General features: G+C 49.0%; 3 protein-coding genes across 3 annotated transcripts; 2 read left to right on the top strand and 1 right to left on the bottom strand.

Moving 5' to 3' along the window:
* Positions 1 to 512: 512 nt before the first annotated feature.
* LOC6587519 (E3 ubiquitin-protein ligase HRD1) lies at positions 513 to 3,378 on the top strand. The gene is made up of 6 exons (XM_002013495.2): positions 513 to 929; positions 987 to 1,043; positions 1,116 to 1,304; positions 1,366 to 2,242; positions 2,308 to 2,525; positions 2,585 to 3,378. The coding sequence occupies exons 1-6, from the start codon at positions 804 to 806 to the stop codon at positions 3,104 to 3,106; spliced, it is 1,989 nt and encodes a 662-aa protein (XP_002013531.1). The 5' UTR covers positions 513 to 803; the 3' UTR covers positions 3,107 to 3,378.
* Positions 3,379 to 3,662: 284 nt separating this feature from the next.
* Positions 3,663 to 5,141, bottom strand: LOC6587514 (JNK1/MAPK8-associated membrane protein). Its single transcript, XM_002013494.2, has 6 exons — positions 4,921 to 5,141; positions 4,724 to 4,857; positions 4,449 to 4,661; positions 4,212 to 4,384; positions 4,024 to 4,158; positions 3,663 to 3,958 (listed from the first exon to the last, which is right to left on the bottom strand). The coding sequence occupies exons 1-6, from the start codon at positions 5,023 to 5,025 to the stop codon at positions 3,807 to 3,809; spliced, it is 912 nt and encodes a 303-aa protein (XP_002013530.1). The 5' UTR covers positions 5,026 to 5,141; the 3' UTR covers positions 3,663 to 3,806.
* A 715-nt stretch (positions 5,142 to 5,856) lies between these two features.
* LOC6587536 (probable ubiquitin carboxyl-terminal hydrolase FAF) lies at positions 5,857 to 19,113 on the top strand. The gene is made up of 20 exons (XM_026994695.1): positions 5,857 to 6,186; positions 7,242 to 8,081; positions 8,753 to 8,901; positions 8,982 to 10,204; positions 10,277 to 12,163; positions 12,222 to 13,593; positions 13,678 to 14,098; positions 14,161 to 14,476; positions 14,552 to 14,705; positions 14,775 to 14,925; positions 14,987 to 15,295; positions 15,360 to 15,471; positions 15,541 to 15,650; positions 15,717 to 16,068; positions 16,134 to 16,405; positions 16,471 to 17,062; positions 17,138 to 17,590; positions 17,964 to 18,030; positions 18,163 to 18,295; positions 19,049 to 19,113. Exons 2-19 carry the CDS (start codon positions 7,705 to 7,707, stop codon positions 18,282 to 18,284), a joined length of 8,439 nt encoding a protein of 2,812 aa, XP_026850496.1. The 5' UTR covers positions 5,857 to 6,186; positions 7,242 to 7,704; the 3' UTR covers positions 18,285 to 18,295; positions 19,049 to 19,113.
* Positions 19,114 to 21,970: the final 2,857 nt, after the last annotated feature.

Below are 21,970 nucleotides of genomic sequence, written 5' to 3'. Positions count from 1 at the left end.
TTCCTCAAATTGCGTGCGTACTAACCTTGTAAATGTTTAAAAAATTAAAATTTGAATAAAACTAAATGAAATGCCGACAAACAGCGTGACCGCGGATTTATCTTTAATATACCGTCCGACCATCAGAAATATACCAAAATATACCGTATAATTTTAAAAATATACCGTAATACCGTATATATTCCTCGATTTTGATATTCCGTGGAATATTACCAGCTATATAGAAAATTTGGCCCTGCTTATATAATTGTATCCGAATTATGAATCAATTTTCTACTTGACTGGTTTAAAACTAACTTATCAGTACCATATTCAATTGAATATCAATGCTGGAATTTGAATACAAATAATTCGTCAGTATATTTCGAAATTTGTGACGTATGTTCGGTATATTTCCGAGGGTCACACTGTTGACAACTCTGATTCGTAGGTACGTACGTGTAATTATCAGTTAAAAATAAAAATATAAATAAATACGCTTACTAAGGCACAACCAATCACAATTCCAGAATAGAAAAATTAGATGGCAAAGCAACCCAGTTCGTTTGGCTAATAAACCCAACTAAATTCCAGCGTCAAATAGAGAGACCTTTTTAATCGTGTCGTGCCTGTGACCGAGTCGAGTCTCTGTGACCAGCCTGAACGCAGTCAGCCCCTCGAAAGACAGTGGAGGGGAGCCCAGAGCTCCATACATGTAGAATAGGAACAAAAAATCCAAGCAGCAATAACCCGCGGCAGCCAAAATTAATATCTTCCTCGAAACCATCAGCCAGCTGGCTGCCTTTGCGACCAACAGCAAGAACATGCAGCTGCTAATATCATCGGTCTGCATGGCGCTGACCAGCGCCGTAATTGGCAATGCATATTTTCAGAAGCAGCAGTTCTATCCCGCTGTGGTCTACATCACCAAATCCAATGCATCCATGGCAGTGAGTAAAGCTCCCTTATCCGCCAGTTCTCCGTTCTCAAGTCTCCATCCATTTCAGGTGATTTACATCCAGTTCTTTGTGATTGTTTTTATGTTCGGTAAACTGCTGCGCAAGGTGAGTGCTGCGATGGGGGGTTGGGAGGGGCGCAACTATCAGTCCTAATAAATTAAATTATTTATTTTGCAGATATTCCTGGGAACCCTGCGTGCTGCCGAGTTCGAGCATTTGCTGGAGCGATTCTGGTATGCACTCACCGAGACCTGTTTGGCGTTCACCGTGTTCCGAGATGACTTCAATCCTCAATTTGTGGCCCTGTTTACGGTGCTACTGTTTCTCAAATCATTCCATTGGCTGGCCGAGGAGCGCGTTGACTATGTAAGTTCAATTTCTAATCAAAGGATACCTTTAACTCCCTCTAATTTCGATTCGCTTTCAGATGGAGCGCTCCCCAGTACTCGGTTGGCTGTTTCACATACGCGTCGGCAGCCTGTTGACCATGCTTGGTATTCTCGACTATCTGCTGCTCATACACGCCTACAATTCAACCCTGGTGCGGGGGCCCACAGTGCAGCTGGTCTTTGGCTTTGAGTACGCGATCCTCCTGACGGTCATCGCCAGCACGACCATTAAATATGTGCTGCATGCGGCGGAGATGCGCACGGACACGCCCTGGGAGAACAAGGCAGTTTTCCTGCTGTACACGGAGCTGGTGATTGGCCTCATCAAAGTTGTGCTCTATCTGCTGTTCGTGGTTATCATGGCCAAGATCTATGCCCTGCCGATGTTCGTTTTCCGGCCCATGTTCTTCACCATACGAAATTTCCGAAAGGCTCTTAACGATGTGATCATGTCCCGCCGGGCCATTCGCAACATGAACACACTGTATCCGGATGCCACGCCCGAGGAGCTGCGCCTGTCCGACAACATTTGCATTATCTGTCGCGAGGACATGGTCAATCACTCCAAGAAGCTGCCCTGTGGCCACATCTTTCACACCACCTGCCTGCGCTCTTGGTTCCAGCGCCAGCAGACATGTCCCACATGTCGTCTGAACATTTTGCGCACACCGGCCGTCAACTCTGTGGCCATGCCCCGAGCAGCCGACGATGCTGCTGGTGCTGGTGCAGCCGGGGCAAACGCTGCTGCAGGAGCTGGCGGCGTACAGCCTGCAGGAAACGATGATCCTAATGCTGTGGCTGCTGCTGCGGCTGCAGCTGCGGCCGCTGCGCTCGATCTCGATGGCAATATGGGACGAGCCAGGAGGCCAGGAGTGAACGGAGCTGCAACTTTCTCGGAACTGTTCGCCGAAGCCAGTGAGTATTTGAGTTGCGCCTGCCCTCCACCTCGTTAGATTCGCTAAAAAAAACGTCTCCCTTAGATCGCTTGCCGAATGGATTGCCCAACCTTGGCATACCTCGACCGCCGATTCCACCCATGCCCATGCTATCGCCATTCATGATGCCGCCACACTTTGCCTACTTCACTCCACCACCACTACCGCCGCCGCCCATGCCCCAGGATCTATCCAGATTCAGCGATGATGAGCTGCGCGCCATGGAGGGAGACCAGCGCAAGCATATCGAGCAGCGTCTCAAGGTAAGCTGTCTGACTGTCTTGCCATATGCTCCATTGGAATTAACGCACTCTTGTTTTAGTTGCTGGGGAACATAAATCTAATGCTGGATTCGGTGGGGATCATGATGAACCAGTACCAGACTCTGACGGCACGCTTGCAGCTAGCTGCAGGGCCCTCAACATCCACCCCAGCTGCACCTCCAGCGACAGGTGATGCAACAGAAAGTCCTGCTGCTGCAGCTGAGACTGCTGCTTCAGCTGCCGAGTCGGCTTCTCCTTCAGTGTATGACATGCCCAGTACCTCGGCGGCAGCTAGGAACCAGCAGGAAGAGGCTCGCCAGCTTAAGACTGCTGCTGGGCTGGGATCAGGAGTGGCCGTAGTCGCTGCTGGCAATGGTGCAGAGAGAGTGACTATTGAGGATTTGGGCGCAGACGAGGATGATGTACCCTCCACGGCCACAAAGACCCAGAGCCTAGGGAATTCCGAGGCAGAGGTCGCTGACAACTCCTCCAAATTAAATGAGCTGCGAGAGCGGCGCTTGAAGTTCTTGCAGGATAACAACAAAACGGCAAACGGCAGCGAAAAGACTACATCTGAATAGAGGATTCCCAGGGGAACTGAACTCAAAATGAACAGCAACAGCAGCGAGCAGCAGCAGCAGCGACGACATCCAGATCAGATCACAGCACCTCCAGTCTGCATCCAATGCCATCCACCAAAAAGAAACTTATTTTATATTCTATCGGATGGGATATATTGATTTGGTTTTTTGTCCGCTCTGCCCTTTTCTGTGTGCTCTTCTTCCTTGGAACCTGTTTGACTCTGTTATTTTGTATGGCTTGCGATTTTGAAATATAAATATAATGACTACGACGACTATGATGCCCCCCAAACACCCCCAAAATCCTACCCCTACCCCCGCAGTCAGTTGTGGAAGGAGAAGGAAGGATATATTGGACTAGATCTTATTGTAGCGCGGCGCGGTGTCCAAAATTCAATATGTAGCCAATATATATTGTGTAAAAACTATTTTAGAGATGGGAAAACTGATGATTTGTATTTAATATTACTATATGTGTATAATTAATGTGAAATATAATTAAAACGAAACGTGAATCGATGATGGCGTTACAATACAGATAAATATATACTATAACTACTAATTACGTACATGCTAAGTGCAAAAATAAATTAAATGACACGCACACGAGCACACGCACTACATACTATACATAGATAACAACAGTCGACCGTCTGGTGGTCCCGCGGGTGTGAAAGATCTGCATTTGTACGTTGCCGCATCAAATTCTCGACTCCAGCTCCCGGAACTCGCCAGGATCGGTGAAACGCACAGTCAGGATGTAGAACAGCGTTGGAAACGGCACAAGACACAGGAATGCATAGTGATAGTTGAGCGAAGATATCCCATAAGCCAACAAAAGCCAATGGACAGCTGCAAGTACAATATAAATGGAAAATTTCAATAGTCTCACTCTGAGTACCGCTTCTCTTGCTTACATATGATGACCACATTCTTCAATTCCCATACTGAGGAGCAGACGAGTGCCTTAAGGGTTTGGTCCAGTTTGAGGGAATAGTGTATGGCATTGGCCACCATAGAAATGGCCACGCTAAGATACGGAAAGGAGTAGTCTGTAAGACAATGATATTTAGTCTGGTTTTCTTCTCTCAATCTATGCACTCACAAATCAGGCCACAGCCCAGGGCATGGACAAAGGTGAGCAAAGGTAGGAAGTAGAGCGCGGAATAAATGGGCGCCTTGCTTTTGCCCCTCACATCCAAAAGTTTGCAGACTGCGGGCCGTATAAGAAACATTGTCACCAGACACAGAAAGTAAAATACCAGCACAATAGTTTGCCTGCACGATGAAACGGTACATATATAGAATGTTTGTATATAGCTTTTACAGATTGTGTACATACAGCGGATAGACAGCCTCTTGAGTGCAATAGACGCGGGCCTCGTAGTTGGGACTGGGATTGTAGAACAGTGTGTACCAGTCGGTGAGCTTCCGCACCTCGCACGCGTACAATCGGAGCTCCCACATAGGCTCCATGAACAATGTGGCCAAAATGGCAGATAGAGCTATTTCTACAAACGCGCTGGCTGTTAAGATTAGCTGCTTCCGCGAAAACCTGAAATTGCCATGGATTAAAGCTTCAGCAAAGGCACATCCTTAATGGTCTGCTGTGCTCACTTGCGGTCCTTGGCGTCCATGTCAATGAAGAAGCAGTGCATCATGAGCGGCAGCATCGTCATAAAGCCCAGATAGAGCCACGAATATGTACTCAATTCGTCGCGACATGGCGAACAGGCATAGCTCTCGTTCACCTGAAAAGGGAAGAAAGATCAAATAACTCCAGGAATCTCAGCGCTACGAGATGGAAAACATACCCGGGATCCTCTGGGACAGACACCGCAGTTGCTCCAAGTGTCATTATCATTATTATAGGACCGCCCACAGTAAGCGCCCGGGCATCGTTCCAAAGCGTCGTACATTTTATAGAACCACGGCCATTTAGTTAGATTGGAATAAGCTAGATAGATCTCTCAGCCCTGCTCATATAATTGTATCCGATTAATGAATCAATTTTCTACTGGCTTATTAAATACTTGCTACGGCGATTGGTTTTGTATTTGCCCTCAACAACAATAGTGAAAAACAATATACAGCCCACTTAAGCCCCCTATACTTAAATAGTTCAACTACTTGAGGTAAATGGCGAAAAATATTAACGATTGTAAGTTCTTTATGTAGATTCATGCCATCTTTCCTCTGAACTTAAAAAAAAACACTATATCTTTCACCTAAACTGCGTTAAAAATTTTTAAATTTTCATTATTTTCGGTGACAAATCGAAACACCCCATTGGCTTATAATAGGTTAATCGTTCTCTGTCAAGGATTGGAAACTATTCCTCGATTTTTATATTCCGTCGAATATTATTAGCTATATAGAACATTAAACTATTCCCACATAGTTTTTTACGATTGATGAATAATTTTTCTACTTGACTGGCCTATTTTAAATACTTGCTTTTATTGGATTTCCGTATACCGTTGAAAATAAAATTTAATAGATAGATGAGATTGACAAAATATACCATTATATACTGAAATACCGTTCAATTTTGACCTAAAAAAAATACAGAAAAGTACTAAAAATACCATAACGGTCACCCTGCTTCTGGTACTAGTTCGATAAACGCAAATCGAAGAGCTTACTGCGAGGCGGCAACACTGCTGAAAAGCACTAATTGAACTTGTTCAGTTCAAACTAGTTCAGACCTGAACTGCACAACTCTAGCAAAGAAAATAAATAAAATACACTAATCTAACGAAATATTGCACTTGCAATGCAATTAAACTAATTGCGGGAGGAGCAGCCCTTCAACTAACGCCAAGCACATCCAGAGCACTGGCAAGTACTCTCGAATAAAACAACACCAAAGCAGACGCCATTTTGTCTATTGGCCGGCTGATCTGTAAGCTTAGAGGCCAGAAAAAAATTCGCGAAAAATAGTTTCTAAACATTTCGAGTGTGCACTATGAAATTTTAAAACCCAAATTTAACTGTAAGATATACACGCTCGAATTGTGCAAGAGTAGTAACGATTAGGACGCAAAGTGATAATTTTTTTGGGTGGATAGGAAAAATGGGTGAGTTGTGTGCCTGTTCGCTCGCTCGATTCGCAAATAAATATGTGGCCTGGCCTGTGTGTGTATATTGTGAATGTGAAAAACGAAAAACGTAAAACGACTGAAAAACAATCGAAAGCCGCTCTGCCACATATCCTTTAGTGATTCGCGTCAGTGTCCTGATCTCCTAAATCTCTCTCTATGGTGCCTCCGCCCCAGCAACGTTCTGCCACCAGCAACCCCCACCATCGTCTGTACGATGGGCAGCGGAACATATTAATTTTATTTTGTATCTTTGCACAGTTGTCCCGGAGCCTAGAACCAACAAAAAAATGGTGCGGCCGAGGGGTACGAAAACTTGCGAAATCTTTATGCGTAGTTATTTTCACCACCCCCCACCCACCGACCGACATTCCTCATAAGGATGTAGCCGGGTGAGAGTGGTGTAGTGTACGTGGAGGGGAGTGTGCGGGTAGGGAGTGTGGAATAGGACAGCGACGTGATGTAATTTTCGGGAGAAAAAATGTTCTTTGTTTGCCTAAAAACACACAAAAAAACAATAAATAAATAAGAACTAGAGAGGAAGAGAGGGTGAAGAGGGAGAGCAGCGTAAAACAAAAACAACATAAAATTAAATTCACTCACACACCCGTACACATTTCCGCAGCGGCTGATTCGGCGTTGCGTGAGTGTGTGTGACTGAGCGGTGAGCGACCGACACCGACACCGACGAAGCCAGCGAGAAGCCTATAGAGAGGGAGAGCATTATTTGTGTGCTTTTGGAGCATTATTTGGCGCTTGCTGCTCGCTCCTCGCTCCCGTCTATTAAATAATATTGATTTTTCATATTCCAACCCAAAAGGCTCTCGTGCCAAGTTGCTACCCATACATACACACTGCACTCACACACACACACACATCCATAACATCCATGTGCACATATACACATACACGCTGGTGCGTGCGCGAGTGTTGATTGCATGTGTGTGTTTCTTGTGTGCGTGTGTGCTTTTTCGGTCTCCCTTGTGCGCCTGTATTTATTTGCTTCTTTCTTCTTTTTTCTTACTTCGTTGCAGTTTATAGATTTTTGCAAATTGTGACCGCTGCTGTGAAGGAATATGTAAACTAAACGCAACGCGCCGCGAAAAGCAGTGCAAACCACACGAACACGAGCGTGCACGGGGCAATAGCTCTTATTGGAGCAGGACAATAAGGAAAGACGAGCCCATCCGCCCGCAGCCGGGACCGATCCCGGGAGTCGCCCCAAATTGTCTCGACCAACAGTGCCTCAAATAGCTAACCAGACAACAGGCAACACAGAAAAGGAAACGGAACCAGAACCAGAACCCAGGACTGCCATAGCCAATCAAAAGCCAAATAGCCGCCCAGTGCAGACTGCAGTAGGATTACAATCACACCACTAGGACTAGAGCTATCCCCAGTTCCCCTCCACTCAACCCCGTTACACGTCCACCCCACCCACGACGACGGCAACGAAGGCGCTGCTAAGGCAGCCACAACGCTTCAAGAACAACCACAATGACGTTCGATACGCGCAGGCAAACCACTGGACAGCCGACCAGCAGCGCAACTACAACAGCCACAACCACCACGAGTCCGGCTCAGAGTTCCATGTCGGGAATGGGGACAACAGGAGGAGCTGGAACGGGAACTGTCACTAGCGCTGGCTCAGGGACTGTCACAGTCACGACATCGACATCGAGCATGCCGAGCAGTGCGGGAAGCAGTGCTGGGGGAGGAAGCTCTGCCGGAGGTGGCATAGACACCACCAGCAGCAGCAGCGGCGGCGGTGGCGGCAACAATCAGGAGCAAACGCCGGCCAGCACAAGTGCAGACGCTGACAATGTGGTCGGATCGTCGTCGGTCAGCAGTGTGGACAGCATCGTTACAATAGTGTAAGTGGGCGTGTCCGGAGGAGCTTCGCATGATTGCTCCCAATTAGCGGGAAAAGGAAGGAACATCGAATGAACGAACGAGCGAGAAGAGGTTTAGTGCGTAGTTTATTGCACTTAATTAGAGCAGAAGTCTTTCGCGTATTTGCCATTTGGGCCCTTCCCATTCCCCCCCGCCCTTGAGGCCCCGTTCTCTGTTTACTTTTGCGCAGCATAACCCAACCCATCCCCCTTGTGCATATGCTATTTGTCGAGGGTTGGGTCCGCTCCAAAAAACCCTGTGAATAATAAATTCATTAAAGCGTGCTTTCGCGAGGCAATTAATAGCTGAATGCTAAACGGCATGTCCCTTATTGTCGTCATCCGATCAAAACAAACACCTTCCAAAGCAAACAAATGTTTCCGGTCGTGTTCGCAGAACTCGTCTCGGCGCTTGCGAATCATAAGCAAGGGGCAAAGAACAACAATAATTGTGTTTGTGCAAAAAGAAAAGCCTCTACTTTTCCATTACGATAGTCAGAAACTATTTTTAAACTGCTCGAATCGTTCGTTTCGAGAGATATTCAATCTTATCAGCTGTCTTTTGTTGATTAGCCTCCCTCGATCTCTAACACACTCACACGCTCTCACACACACTCTCACACACATCGTTTGTTTGTTGTCTCTCTCTCCAGGCCACCAGAGAAGCTGATATCATCGTTTCCCACAACCAAACTGCGATCGCTGACCCAAAAGATATCCAATCCCCGATGGGTGGTGCCCGTTCTGCCCGAGCAGGAACTAGAGGTGCTCCTAAACGCTGCCATTGAGCTGACCCTAGCCGGTAAGTCACGTCTCACATGCGAGGTGGACAAGGGGACTCTTTAATCGATAATACACTCTCGATTTTCGTTCGATTCTCAGGCGTGGATCACGACTGCGAGCCGTGTGTGGAGTTCTATCGGAATGGTCTGAGCACTTCGTTTGCAAAGATCTTAACGGATGAGGCTGTCAACTCGTGGAAGTACAACATCCATCATTGCATCCTGGTGTCCTGCGGCAAGCTGTTGCATCTCATTGCCATACACATGGTGCGTGACAATCCCTACCTGCTCGATCTGCTGGCCATTGTCTTCGATCCGGAGAATAAGTTCAATGCGTTCAATGCGGCCCGCCAGCCGGAATGCTTTGCGACGCCCGACTGCATCTGGGGACAGCTGGACAGCAACAAGATGTACGCGAGGCCGCCGCCAGAGCCAAAGAGTGCACGCGGCTGGCTTGTGGATCTCATAAATCGCTTCGGACAGCTGGGTGGCTTCGACAATCTGCTTGAGCGATTCAACAAGGGTCTGGAGCTGTTGAAGCGTAACCAAAATAAGGTACCGTCCATCAAGAGTGGCGGATCCTCCTCCAGCGAGGGCGGCGAGGAGGGCGGACAGGACAATCGTTTGACTCTGGCGGTGATACACAGCCTTTTGCGGCCGTTTGGCCAGTGTCACGAGCTCCTCACGCCCGCCACCATTGCCAAGTACTTTATGCCCACTTGGAATGTGGTCCTCGATCTGCTCGACAGCTTCACCGACGAGGAACTGAAGCGCGAGGTGAAGCCCGAGGGACGCAACGACTACATTAATGGCATTGTAAAGTCTGCGCGTTTCCTGGCGAGCCGCCTGTCCGGCCAGGAGGACCTGATACGCGACCTGGAGATGTTCCGCCTGAAGATGATCCTTCGCCTGCTGCAGGTCTCCAGCTTCAATGGCAAAATGAATGCCCTGAACGAGATCAACAAGGTTCTGTCCTCGGTGGCCTACTACTCGCATCGCTCTCAACCACTGCCACACTCCCTGCCCGAGGACGATATGGACTGGCTGACGGCGGAGCGCATGGCCCAGTGGATCAAGGCATCCGATGTGCTGGGCATCGTACTCAAAGACTCGCTGCATCAGCCGCAGTATGTCGAAAAGCTGGAGAAAATCATACGCTTCCTGATCAAAGAGCAGGCCCTAACGCTGGACGATCTGGATGCCGTGTGGCGTGCCCAGGCGGGCAAGCACGAGGCCATCGTAAAGAACGTGCACGATCTGTTGGCCAAACTGGCCTGGGACTTCACGCCCGAACAGCTGGATCATCTCTTCGAGGCGTTTCAGGTGAGACTCAAGCGAAATATCAAACGGGATTCGCATTTATTATTCTGTGTGCGTTTTTTTTTTTTTTTGCAGGCCAGCATGACGACGGCCAACAAGCGTCAGCGAGAGCGTCTGCTGGAGCTTATCCGGCGCTTGGCCGAGGACGATAAGAACGGTGTGATGGCCCAGAAGGTACTCAAGCTGTTCTGGACGCTGGCCCACAGCAAGGAGGTGCCGCCGGAGGTGCTCGACCAGGCCTTGGGGGCGCACGTCAAGATCCTCGACTACAGCTGCTCGCAGGAGCGCGACGCCCAGAAAACCATTTGGCTGGACAAGTGCGTGGGCGAGCTAAAGGCCGGCGATTCGTGGGTGCTGCCCGCCCTGCGGCTGATCCGTGACATCTGTTGCCTGTACGACACGACGCCCAATCATGCGCCGCGCACGCAGACGTCCACCAACCGCCAGCAGGTGATCGAGCGTCTGCAGAACGACTACTCTTTGGTCATCCTGGTCACCAACAGCCTCACCGCCTACATGGAGAAGGTGCGCCAGCTGGTGGCCGAGACACCTGGCCTGGAGCCCGCCGCGATACTGATCGACAATAGGTTTCCTCATCAGGCGCAGATCTCCGAGCGCCTCGAGTTTCTCAAGTTCCTGCTGAAGGACGGGCAGCTCTGGCTGTGCGCCGATCAGGCGAAACAGATCTGGCACTGTCTGGCGGTGAGCGCGGTGTTTCCGTCGGATCGCGAGGAGTGTTTCCGCTGGTTCGGTAAACTGATGGGCGAGGAGCCGGACCTTGATCCGGGCATCAACAAGGACTTCTTCGAGAACAACATCCTGCAGCTGGACCCGCATCTGCTCACGGAGAGCGGCATCAAGTGCTTCGAGCGGTTCTTCAAGGCCGTCAACTCGAAGGAGGACAAGCTGAAGGCCATCCATCGGGGCTATATACTGGACAACGAGGATCTCATTGGCAAGGACTATCTGTGGCGCGTGATAACCACCGGCGGTGAGGAGATTGCCAGCAAAGCAATCGATCTCCTGAAGGAAGTGTCCACCGCCCTGGGGCCCCGACTGTTGGAGAACATTTCCGAGTTCCACGAGATGTTCATCGGCGAGTGCTGCTCGCGTCTGCGCACCCACTATGGCAACATTGTGATCCTGGGCAACACGCAGCTGCAGGAGGAAGCGGACGACCCCAACAACCAGGCGGACAACTCGAACGACTCGAAGGACACAAAGATGCGGTTCATCGAGGCGGAGAAGATGTGCCGCATCATCAAGGTGCTGCAGGAGTACATTAAGGAATGCGATCGCTCGTTCAGCGGCGATCGCATCCACCTGCCCCTCAGTCGCGTGACGCGTGGCAAGAACACTAGTCTCTACATCCGGTTCCAGAATCCCGGACGACCCATTGACGACCTCGAGATTGTGACGCACAGCAACGAGACGGTGGCGGCCTTCAAGCGGAATCTACTGAAGCGCATCAAGGGCACCTCCACCACCAACATCAAGGTGGATCTGTTCTACACTAACGGGGAGATGATCGAGGTCTCCGACGAGATCAATCCCCTCTACCAGTACACAATACGCGACAAGATGATCCTCACCGCCAAACTCACGCCCGTGGGCTCTGGCCTCGCCAGCAGCCCGGACTCCTCCAGCGACTCGAGTACCGGCTCCCCGCCACGGCCCTGCCCCGACATGCAGCGCGTGGAGTCTGAGAGCACCCTGCCCGGGGTGATTATCTCCCAGAACTATCAGTACACGGAGTTCTTTCTGAAGCTCTATCAACTGGGAAGCGAGCTGGAGCACGGTCGCCTGCGGGACAGTGCCAAGGTGCTGCTGCATCTGCTGCCCTGCGACAGGCAGACCATGCGGCAGCTACAGCTGATGTGTCGCGTGCCCAAGGCAGCACAAGAGAAGGCAGTCGCCAAGGACGGGGAGGCGGCAGATGAGACGGCAGGCGAGACTGAAGGGGTAAGTGCTCAAAGATTGATCTGCATACGACAGCCTTTTCACGGGGGCATCTTTCCAGCAGGAGAGCTGCACCCCCGAACAGATGTTCCTACATCCGACGCCCGCCCAAGTGCTCTACAACCTTAGTGTGCTGCATGGCCTGCTGATACCCGCCCTGGAGCCGCTGGGAGAGTCGGCGCTGCAGGTGCAGTCCGCCTGGATGCACTCGGGGTGCGCCCACTTTGTGCTGGAGCTGCTGACCAAGAACAACTTTCTGCCCAACGCCGATATGCACACGAAGCGCGCCTCCTTCCAGTGCGTGTTGCGGCTGGCCAAACTGTTCCTCTACATTGTCGGGAGCGTGCTGTCGCGCGTGGGCGACGAGCCGATGATCTGCGACTATGATAATGGAGCCCGCTCCCAGGTGGACATACTGAAGCAGAACTTTTCGAGCACCCCGAATAGTTCGCAGGGCACGCTGCGGGCCATTTCGGCCAAGCTGGCGGTGATGTTGGCCCGGGAGATGCTCTCCGCCAGCCAGGAGGGCGAACGCTGCCGCGCGCTCTTCAGCTCCACGCTGCAGTGGTCCTGTCCGGACATCTCCACCATTAAGGCGGTGGTGCAACTGGCCTGGGCCTCCTCCTGCGGCAATCTGCAGGCCTTGGGCAGCAGCAACGGCTGCGATTTTGAGGACGAGGTGATCGTGCCGGACAGCCAGGACTTTAGCATGTGTAAGGAGGCCCTCGAAGTGCTCACCATCTCGTTCATTCTCAATCCGAGCGCCAACGAGGCGCTCAGCGGCGATGCCAATTGGGCGAAATTCATCACCTCCATTGTGCTGAAGAATCCCCTGCGGCACGTGCGACAGGTGGCCTCCGAGCAGCTGTTCCTCGCCTCCACCTACTGTGCCGGCGATCGCCGTCCGTTCATTTACATGGTTAATCTGCTGGTGAGCGCCTTGAAGACGCTGGTGCCCCAGTACGAGGCCACCTGCGCCGAGTTCTTTTCGGTTCTGTGCCGCACTCTGTCCTACGGTTGCATCTACAACTGGCCCCTGCAGATTGGCGAAGATCTGCTGGGGGACGAGATCAAGTGGCTGCAGAAGATACGCGAGAATGTCAAGGCCACGGGGGACACCCAAGTGCACGAGGAGCTGCTCGAGGGACACCTGTGCTTGGCCAAGGAGCTGATGTTCTTCCTGGTGCCCGACTCGAAGGCCCAGCTCAACGAACTGATACACGAGCTCATCGATGACTTTCTGTTTACGGCATCGCGTGAATATCTGCATTTACGACGACACGGCACCCTCAGGCAGGACACCGTACCACCGCCCGTCTGCCGCAGTCCACACACAATAGCAGCCGCTTGCGATCTCCTCATAGCCTTGTGCCAGCTCTGTGTTCCTAATATGAAGCTACTCACCAATACACTCATTGATTTCGTCTGCACGGGTGAGTACAGCCAAGGTCTGGGATAGGCTTTACCCTCTCTTTACTCACCTAACTTTTCGATGTACCCCTTTTTGTTTTGTGCAGACACCGATCCGCTGCGCGAATGGGACTACCTGCCGCCGGTGGGCGCCAGGCCCAGCAAAGGTTTCTGTGGTCTGAAAAACGCTGGGGCCACCTGCTACATGAACTCGGTGCTGCAGCAGCTCTATATGGTGCCGGCGGTGCGCGTGGGCATACTGAAAGCCCATGGGGCGGCCACCAACGATGGCGAGGACTTCAGCGGTGATTCAGAGATGACAACTGCCAGCCTGGGGGCGGCCCTTTTTTCGGGCCCCTCTGCGGCGATTGTATCGTTTTCGGCCGCCCTCGCTGGGGAGGATGAGTCCACGTCCGTGCGCAAGAACTACCATGTGGTAATCCTGAAGCATGTCCAGGCCATATTCGCCCATCTCGGCCACAGTGCACTGCAGTTCTATGTGCCACGCGGTCTCTGGACGCATTTCAAGTGAGAAAGGAATATCCCTCTGTCTGGAGTAGTTCAATAAACTGAATCTCTGTCGTTTGTAGGTTGCAAGGCGAGCCAGTGAATCTGCGCGAACAGCAGGATGCCGTGGAGTTCTTCATGTCCCTGTTCGAGAGCCTCGACGAGGGCCTCAAGGCATTGGGGCAGCCGCAGCTGATGAACGCCACGCTGGGCGGATCGTTCAGCGACCAGAAGATCTGTCAAGAGTGCCCGCATCGCTACTCCAAAGAGGAACCATTTAGTGTATTTAGTGTCGATATTAGGAATCATAGCTCATTAACCGAATCTCTGGAGCAGTACGTCAAGGGGGAGCTGCTCGAGGGAGCCGATGCATACCATTGTGATAAATGTGATAAAAAAGTAAAGAAAACGATTCTGTCTCACATCTGTGCCACATGCTCTACATGTCTCTACCTCTCTGTGTGCCCCCAACAGGTAGTTACCGTTAAGCGGCTATGTGTGAAGAAGCTGCCACCCGTGTTAGCCATACAATTGAAGCGCTTTGAATACGACTACGAGCGCGTCTGTGCGATTAAGTTTAATGATTATTTTGAATTTCCTCGTATCCTGGATATGGAGCCCTACACAGGTGAGTCCTCGCAGAGCCTCTGGGACCACAGGACTCTAATCCACTGCTCTGTTTCTCTCTTGTACACAGTTTCTGGCCTAGCTAAGCTCGAGGGCGAGGTGGTGGAGGTGGGTGATAATTGTCAAACAAATGTTGAAACAACAAAATACGAACTGACGGGCATCGTGGTGCACAGCGGGCAGGCATCCGGCGGCCATTACTTCAGCTACATACTCTCCAAGTGAGTGCCGGCAGTCTCCTGCATCCTTAAAATCCATTCCTAACACCCAAATCCCTTACAGAAACCCAGCGAATGGCAAATGCCAATGGTACAAGTTCGACGATGGCGAGGTGACCGAATGCAAAATGCACGAGGACGAGGAAATGAAGGCTCAATGCTTTGGCGGCGACTACATGGGCGAGATATATGACAACAATCTAAAGCGTATGCAGTACCGCCGCCAGAAGCGCTGGTGGAATGCCTACATGCTGTTCTACACCCGCTGCGATCAGACGCCCGTGCCGTTCGAGCCGAGTGTCGAGCAATTGTCGCTCACCGAAAGCCGGAATATGGTACTGCCACTGCCCAAGCCCATCGAGAGGAGCGTTAGGTGAGTGTTAGAGAGCTCCAAATATGTCTCATTTCCCTAATCCTTCATCTAATCCCTTTCGCAGACATCAAAACATACGGTTTCTGCATTCACGTAGCATTTTCTCCGTAGAGTTTTTCAATTTTATCAAAAAGCTTGTCAGCTGTAGTATACCCTCGGCGAGGAGCGATAAGATTGTGAGTTCTCTGGACATCCAAGTCGGATCTAATCACTTCCACTAAATAATTATATTCCTTTCTGGCCAGACACCCGCTGCCGAGGAGCTGTCCCTGTTGGGCGTCCAATTGGCATCGCAGTTTCTGTTCCACACAGGTTTCCGCACGAAGAAGTCGCTACGCGGCCCCGTCATTGAATGGTGAGTGAATGAGAGTGGGTTTTGCCTACAGGATTCATGGGAATGCATGCGTTTTGTGCGTTGCAGGTACGATACGCTTTCACATCACATACGTTCCTCGGCGCTGGTGCGCAAATGGTTTGCCAATCATGCCCTGCTCTCCCCACCATCGCGTCTCGGGGAATACATACTGATGGCCCCGTCGCCGGAGGTGCGCGCCGTGTTTGTCAAGTTGGTTGTGTTCTTCTGCCATTTCGCCATCAACGATGACCCGCTTGTCGGCTTCGAGGGCACCAATCTCTGCGAACAGGTGCTCATCAGTGTGCTGCGCCTGCTCAAGTCCGAGGCGGCCGACTACGGCAAGCACTTGCCCCACTATTTCAGTTTGTTCAGCATGTACGTGGGTCTGGGGACGCGCGAGAAGCAGCAGCTACTGAAGGTGCGTATTGTCAATGATTGTCAATGGCACATTCATGTTTAATGGTTTCCGTGGTATGCCCGCAGCTCAATGTGCCGCTGCAGTTCATGCTGGTGGCGCTGGACGATGGGCCTGGTCCGTCCATCAAGTACCAGTATCCGGAGTTCAGCAAGCTCCATCAGGTGGTCTCGCATCTGGTGCGATGCAGCGACGTGAGCGACAAGTGCCAGAGCTCCAATCAGACGGGCAGTCCACAGGCCAGTCCCCAGCCCAATCCCTTCAAGGACTCCAGTGTGGCCCACGAAGAGCTAACGCCGCTGTCCAGCGAGTGCATGGACCTTCTCTTTAACAGAACAGGGTAAGATCTAAGATCTGTGGCAGCATGAATCCACAATTGCAATCCATTTTCGTTCCCACTCTCAGATACATCAAGAAAGTCATCGAGGACACGAACGTGGGCGATGAGGGGCTGAAGCTGCTCCAGTACTGCAGTTGGGAGAATCCGCACTTCTCACGGGCCGTCCTCACCGAACTGCTGTGGCAGTGTGGCTTCGCCTACTGCCACGATATGCGCCACCACACGGATCTGCTGCTCAACATTCTGCTGATCGACGACTCGTGGCAGCACCATCGCATCCACAACGCCCTCAACGGCGTCGCCGAGGAGCGGGAGGGCCTGCTGGAAACGATACAGCGGGCCAAGACGCACTACCAGAAGCGCGCGTATCAGATCATCAAATGCCTGACGCAGCTCTTCCACAAGTCCCCGATTGCCCTTCAGATGTTGAACACAAATCCGACCATCTCGCGCCACTGGAGCATTGCAGTAGAGTGGCTGCAAGACGAGCTGGAGCGGCAGCGCGGCATCGGGTGTCAGTACAACTCGTACTCGTGGTCGCCACCAGCACAGAGCAACGACAACACCAACGGCTACATGCTGGAGCGATCGCTGTCGGCTAAGAACACCTGGAACCTGGCCTACGAGCTCTGTCCGGAGGAGGTTAGCGAGAAGACGGTGAATATTCCATGAAATTGTATGCCTCCTTAACCATTTTTGCTAACGAGTTCGCTCTTTTTTTGACAGGATCAGGATGAAAATAACGAATCCGATTTGGACTCCAATCTGGATGAGAACAAGCAGGAGGCGGGACAGCAGCAGCAGCAGCCCACGGCTGCGCAGACGGAGGCCGGTACGTCCGGCTCTGATCCGACACCAGAGAACAAGCCGAACGCCATAATCAACAGTGACCCATCGACGTGGCCGACTCGCATCGATACCAATCCCATTCCGCGTCTGTCACGCCAGCTCTTTGGGGCATACACATCGACGGGAGGCAGCAGCCCCTTCGGAACGGTGGCACCCACTGTCATCAGCTCCGCCGCCACCACTGGAGGAACCACTGGAGGTGGCACGACGACTGGCAGCGGGGCAAACAGCGAGACGGAGAGCAGTGCCCAAGAGACGACCACAGTGGAGACTACGGCGAACATAAACGGGCTGACCAACAGCCTGGATCACATGGAGATATCATCAGTGAAAAAGGTACGAGCAACTGGCGGGGAGGATGGCTAGAGGTAGCCGAGTAGTGCGTCCCCTCCTTCCATTCCAAGGATTGTCTCCTGACAAGCAGCTGTCCCACCAGAAACAGAAACACCAAAACATACACAGGACACAAAGGATACACTCTACACTCTACCCAGCAGCTCCTGTATCTCTCTCTCACTATCTCCCCTCCTTTCTAACTCTCTCTCTCTCTCTATGTATCTCCACACACATGGTAACTTTCTTCTAATTCTTCTCTATATATTTTTGCCACCCTTTTGCGGTGTTTCGTTGTTTGATTTGTGGTTGTTCCCTTTCGCCCCTCAAAAAAAAAAAAAAACAAAAATCAAAAACCCGTATACGGTAACTGCAGGGCTTGCGCAATCGCACCGCAGCCACGAAGGGGGGAAAGCTGCCGCCGGTGATGTTCCCACATCATCATCATCATCAGCAGGTGACGACCGCGGAGCTGCCACAACATTCGCAACAACAACAGCAACATCCGCAACAGAAACTGAAACTACAGTCACATCAACTACAACTACAACAACAACAACCACAACTCCAACTACAGCTACAACCCAAACAACAACAACAACTATTGCAACAACAACAACTACAACAGCAACAACAGCAGCAACAACAACAACTACGTGGTGATATTAGCAAGAGTTCCTCCAGCCGCTTAATTTAATTTGCCGCCAAGTTAGTTTAGATTCGTTTGTTAGTTTGTGTTTAATCGAAACCCCGCCCGAATCGAACCACCCGCCCACCCCCCACACATTTTTATGTTTTAATGTTCTGCTGGGGACGGTGTCCGACTGGTGCCCGTGCCGTGGCCGTGCCCCCACCATGTGCTTTTCTTTTATGTTCTGCAACTGCAACTGCAAGCTTCGTCAAATCACCTCCCACACGCACACAAAAACACAACAACAACAACTCCACAGCCACACAGGTACTACACTCAAATAGGTCCAATATACAGATAATATCAAAGATTATAGACCACACAGAGATGATGCAAGCGATTCTTTTAGTACCGAAGTACCTCCAAAGTATCCACAAGGGTAATCCTTCTTGAACTAGGAACTAGCAACGCGGTTACTCAACAATTTGATAGCCAATCGGTGTCTACGGACTATGACTATCGTGTGTTCAATTCAAGTAGGAAATACGTGGGAAAATAGTTACGGTTTAAATAGCAGAACGGCTTCTACGATTGGGAGATTGCTGCTCGTCCCATGTGTGCTCTATGAGCTTTGATGCTATACTAATCCTGTATCCTGTATTATTACCTGTTTGCTAACACACTCTAGAGTGAAGTGAATGCAATAATTACTGCTTACCTGGCACGCGCAGACACGCTGATGACATAGCACCCCAGTAGAATGTAGTCAATGCCTCTCCGTCTGGTCAATCTCCATGGCTAATACTTTAATTCTTCTTTGATTTCCACAGAAGTATCGCAAGAAAGAAAGGAGAAGAAAGCCAGAGGAAAATAATTACGAGACGGCAGAAGAGTCGTCGGCGCCTGAGACAACAGCAGTCGCAGTCCCAGTAACCACAACTACAGAGGTCACAAAACCCAAGGCTGCAGCCGTCACAGGAGCAGCGGATGCGGCAGTCACAATCAACAGCAGCACGCCCACAATAGCGATAACAGCGCCCACGAGCAGCGGCGGCACAACGTCAGAGACGGGAACGGGGATAGAGAAAAACTATATATGAAAACCAGAGATTTAAAAACGATAGGAAATGAAAGAATTGAAACCCAAGAAAACCGAAAACCGAAGAGTTCTTTGCAATAAAACACATGTAATCGCATTAGTAACAAGAAAGTAGCATGAGAGCATCAACTTAGGAGGAGCATCCGTAGCGTTAAGTGAACCAAAAGCAGCCTGACAATTCAAACGGTGCGGGTGTGTTATATTAATGGAGCTCCCGCCGTTGAAAACGAGACTTAAGTGGGGTTAATATATATATACGATTACACACAGAAAACACACACACATTAACACACAATTATAGAGCGAAATCCGTAGATATTAACAGAAAATATGGGCAGAAGAAGCAGTGCATATATTACTCGTACTCATGTGATCGAGGCGAGAGTCCAGGCACGAAGAGAACCGCAGTGCAGAGCGGAAGGAAGGTGTTTACTAGTTATTGAACTTTATAATTACCTTTCAACACAACAGATACACACAGGCTACACAACAGATATAGATATACAGATACTGCAGATACGATACAGACAGACACACACACACACTTTGAACACACACACGCGAGACATTTAACAAAGAAACAACAAACAAACACCCCACAACACACTCATAAATACTAAGATGCGTTAAGTTGCACGTTTACAGTACCATATAATTGTATTTATATAGTATATAAAATGATGTATTACGTATTGGAGCCGAGGCAACCTTAACCTTAATACTAATCGAAAGCAAAACAAAACAAAAGAGAAATCAAAAACAAAATAATAATGAATACACATAATAATAATAATAATTAAATTACAATACAACCTAGGGGAAACAAACAAACAAAAAAAAAACACCACGGAATCGGCGGATTGTAAGAAGAATTAGGGCATGAAACCAAATTGCATCCATCGTACTCTCATACTCTCACTCTCGCCTGAAACTGAAACTGAAACTCTGTTTCCATAATCATATTTCAATCGCGTAACTCAAGTAAATGGGATGCTACTCGTAAAATAAATCAAAAATGAAACAAAACAAAACAAAAAATCAGTATAAACTCAAGAGCAAAATGGACTAAAGCGAAACGAGCGTAAAGAAACAAAACAAAACAAACAAAAAAAAAACTTGATTCTGTTTATACTAAGTATAATATACATATATATTTTTAATTGATTAGTGTTTTGTATTAAGTGAAATTTGTTAAACATTTATTAAATTATTATGTTTTAAGTTGCAAAATAAAAGCGAAATGTAAGCAGACACACATCGCATTTTCTCAGTTCTCATCTTCGTGTCTTTGTTTTTCGTATTCGTATTCGTTTACCCAACACAACAGAACAGAATCCCATAAATCGAAAAAATTATGTACGGCACTCAATTTTTAATTATGTATTCATAAAAAAAAATGCTAAAGCACATTTAAGAAATGTGTGTGTTCGAGAAAACTGAATAAAACCTTATACATCCATTAAACTTCAACAACAACAAAATTGACGAAACAAATAAAACAATTTTTTAAAACCAATCACAAAGCCTTGGTTCTTTGCTAATTTTTGAAACAGCGGTGGGCACGTCCTTGCTTCCACGCCACTCGGCAAATTGATGATCGAAACGAGACGCACAAGGGATAACAATTTAAAATTCAAATAAATTCAATTAAATTATTCATTAGAGAAATTTGGACCTTAACAGCACAACTGTAAAAGGAAAACAAATGGTGTTTCCATTATTATTATGGCAATAATTACGACAGAGTTGAATATGAAGCGAAAAGTAATGCCTAAACGGCGGGACGAGACGGCAATAATAATAGATGAGGAACTGGATTCAATCTCACCAGGGATAAGTTTGTGGAGAAATACAACTGCATGACAGATCCTACGGCTTTTAAGAGAGTGGATTTTAATGAGACGCAGCCAACTTTCATAAGAAGGAAGTTGTCTAGAAGGGTCCCATTTAACTCCACGGAGGGCAAAGATAAGGAATCGTTTTTCAACAGACTCGAACATAAGTATCTTTAAATTTTTGGCAGTGGGGAGCCCAGACACAGGGTCAACGAATTGCTTAGACCTGCTTTTGATAAAAGTAAAAAAAGGACTCCTTTGGCTTTATTCGAAATAGTGGATATATGGGAATGAAAGCTTAAATTGGCTGCAAGAGCAATGCCCAATTCATTAACTTTATACAGGCTTTGTAACCAGATGTAAGATACTTAATTTAAGTGAAAACATCTAAGACTACCTCAAAAAAACCTTCAAAATATATGTTTTTAAAAATTGAAAAAAACACACACCATAGAAAAAAAAACCATAATTGATTGAACAATTTTAAAGCTCCAAACCTACCAGAAAAAGTCGGTTTGGCTCGAATTAATAATAAAGAGTTCAATTGAATTATTGCATAGACGGAAACATCAGATAAGAATCATCAGACGAAGACCACAAATTATTCGGTACATTAAAGTCGCCTGAACCAATAAGTCGATCAAAATCATTTAATTGAGGCGGAAAGATTGAAGACGGGCAACGTGAAGCATGTAACTGTACAATTCAGAAGACTGCGGGATATAAGAGCAAGATATTATTTCAATGTTGTCGGTCGCTTCAACGGAAAAGAGGTGACAAGTCCGAACAAACAACAACCAGGACACCGGGACACCGTT

The sequence above is a fragment of the Drosophila persimilis genome, unplaced genomic scaffold, assembly GCF_003286085.1.
Source record: "Drosophila persimilis strain 14011-0111.01,24,50 unplaced genomic scaffold, DperRS2 tig00000000-arrow-pilon, whole genome shotgun sequence".
Lineage (NCBI taxonomy): Eukaryota > Metazoa > Arthropoda > Insecta > Diptera > Drosophilidae > Drosophila > Drosophila persimilis.
Note: the sequence above shows the minus strand (reverse complement) of the source record. Positions and strands in the feature narration are given on the sequence as shown.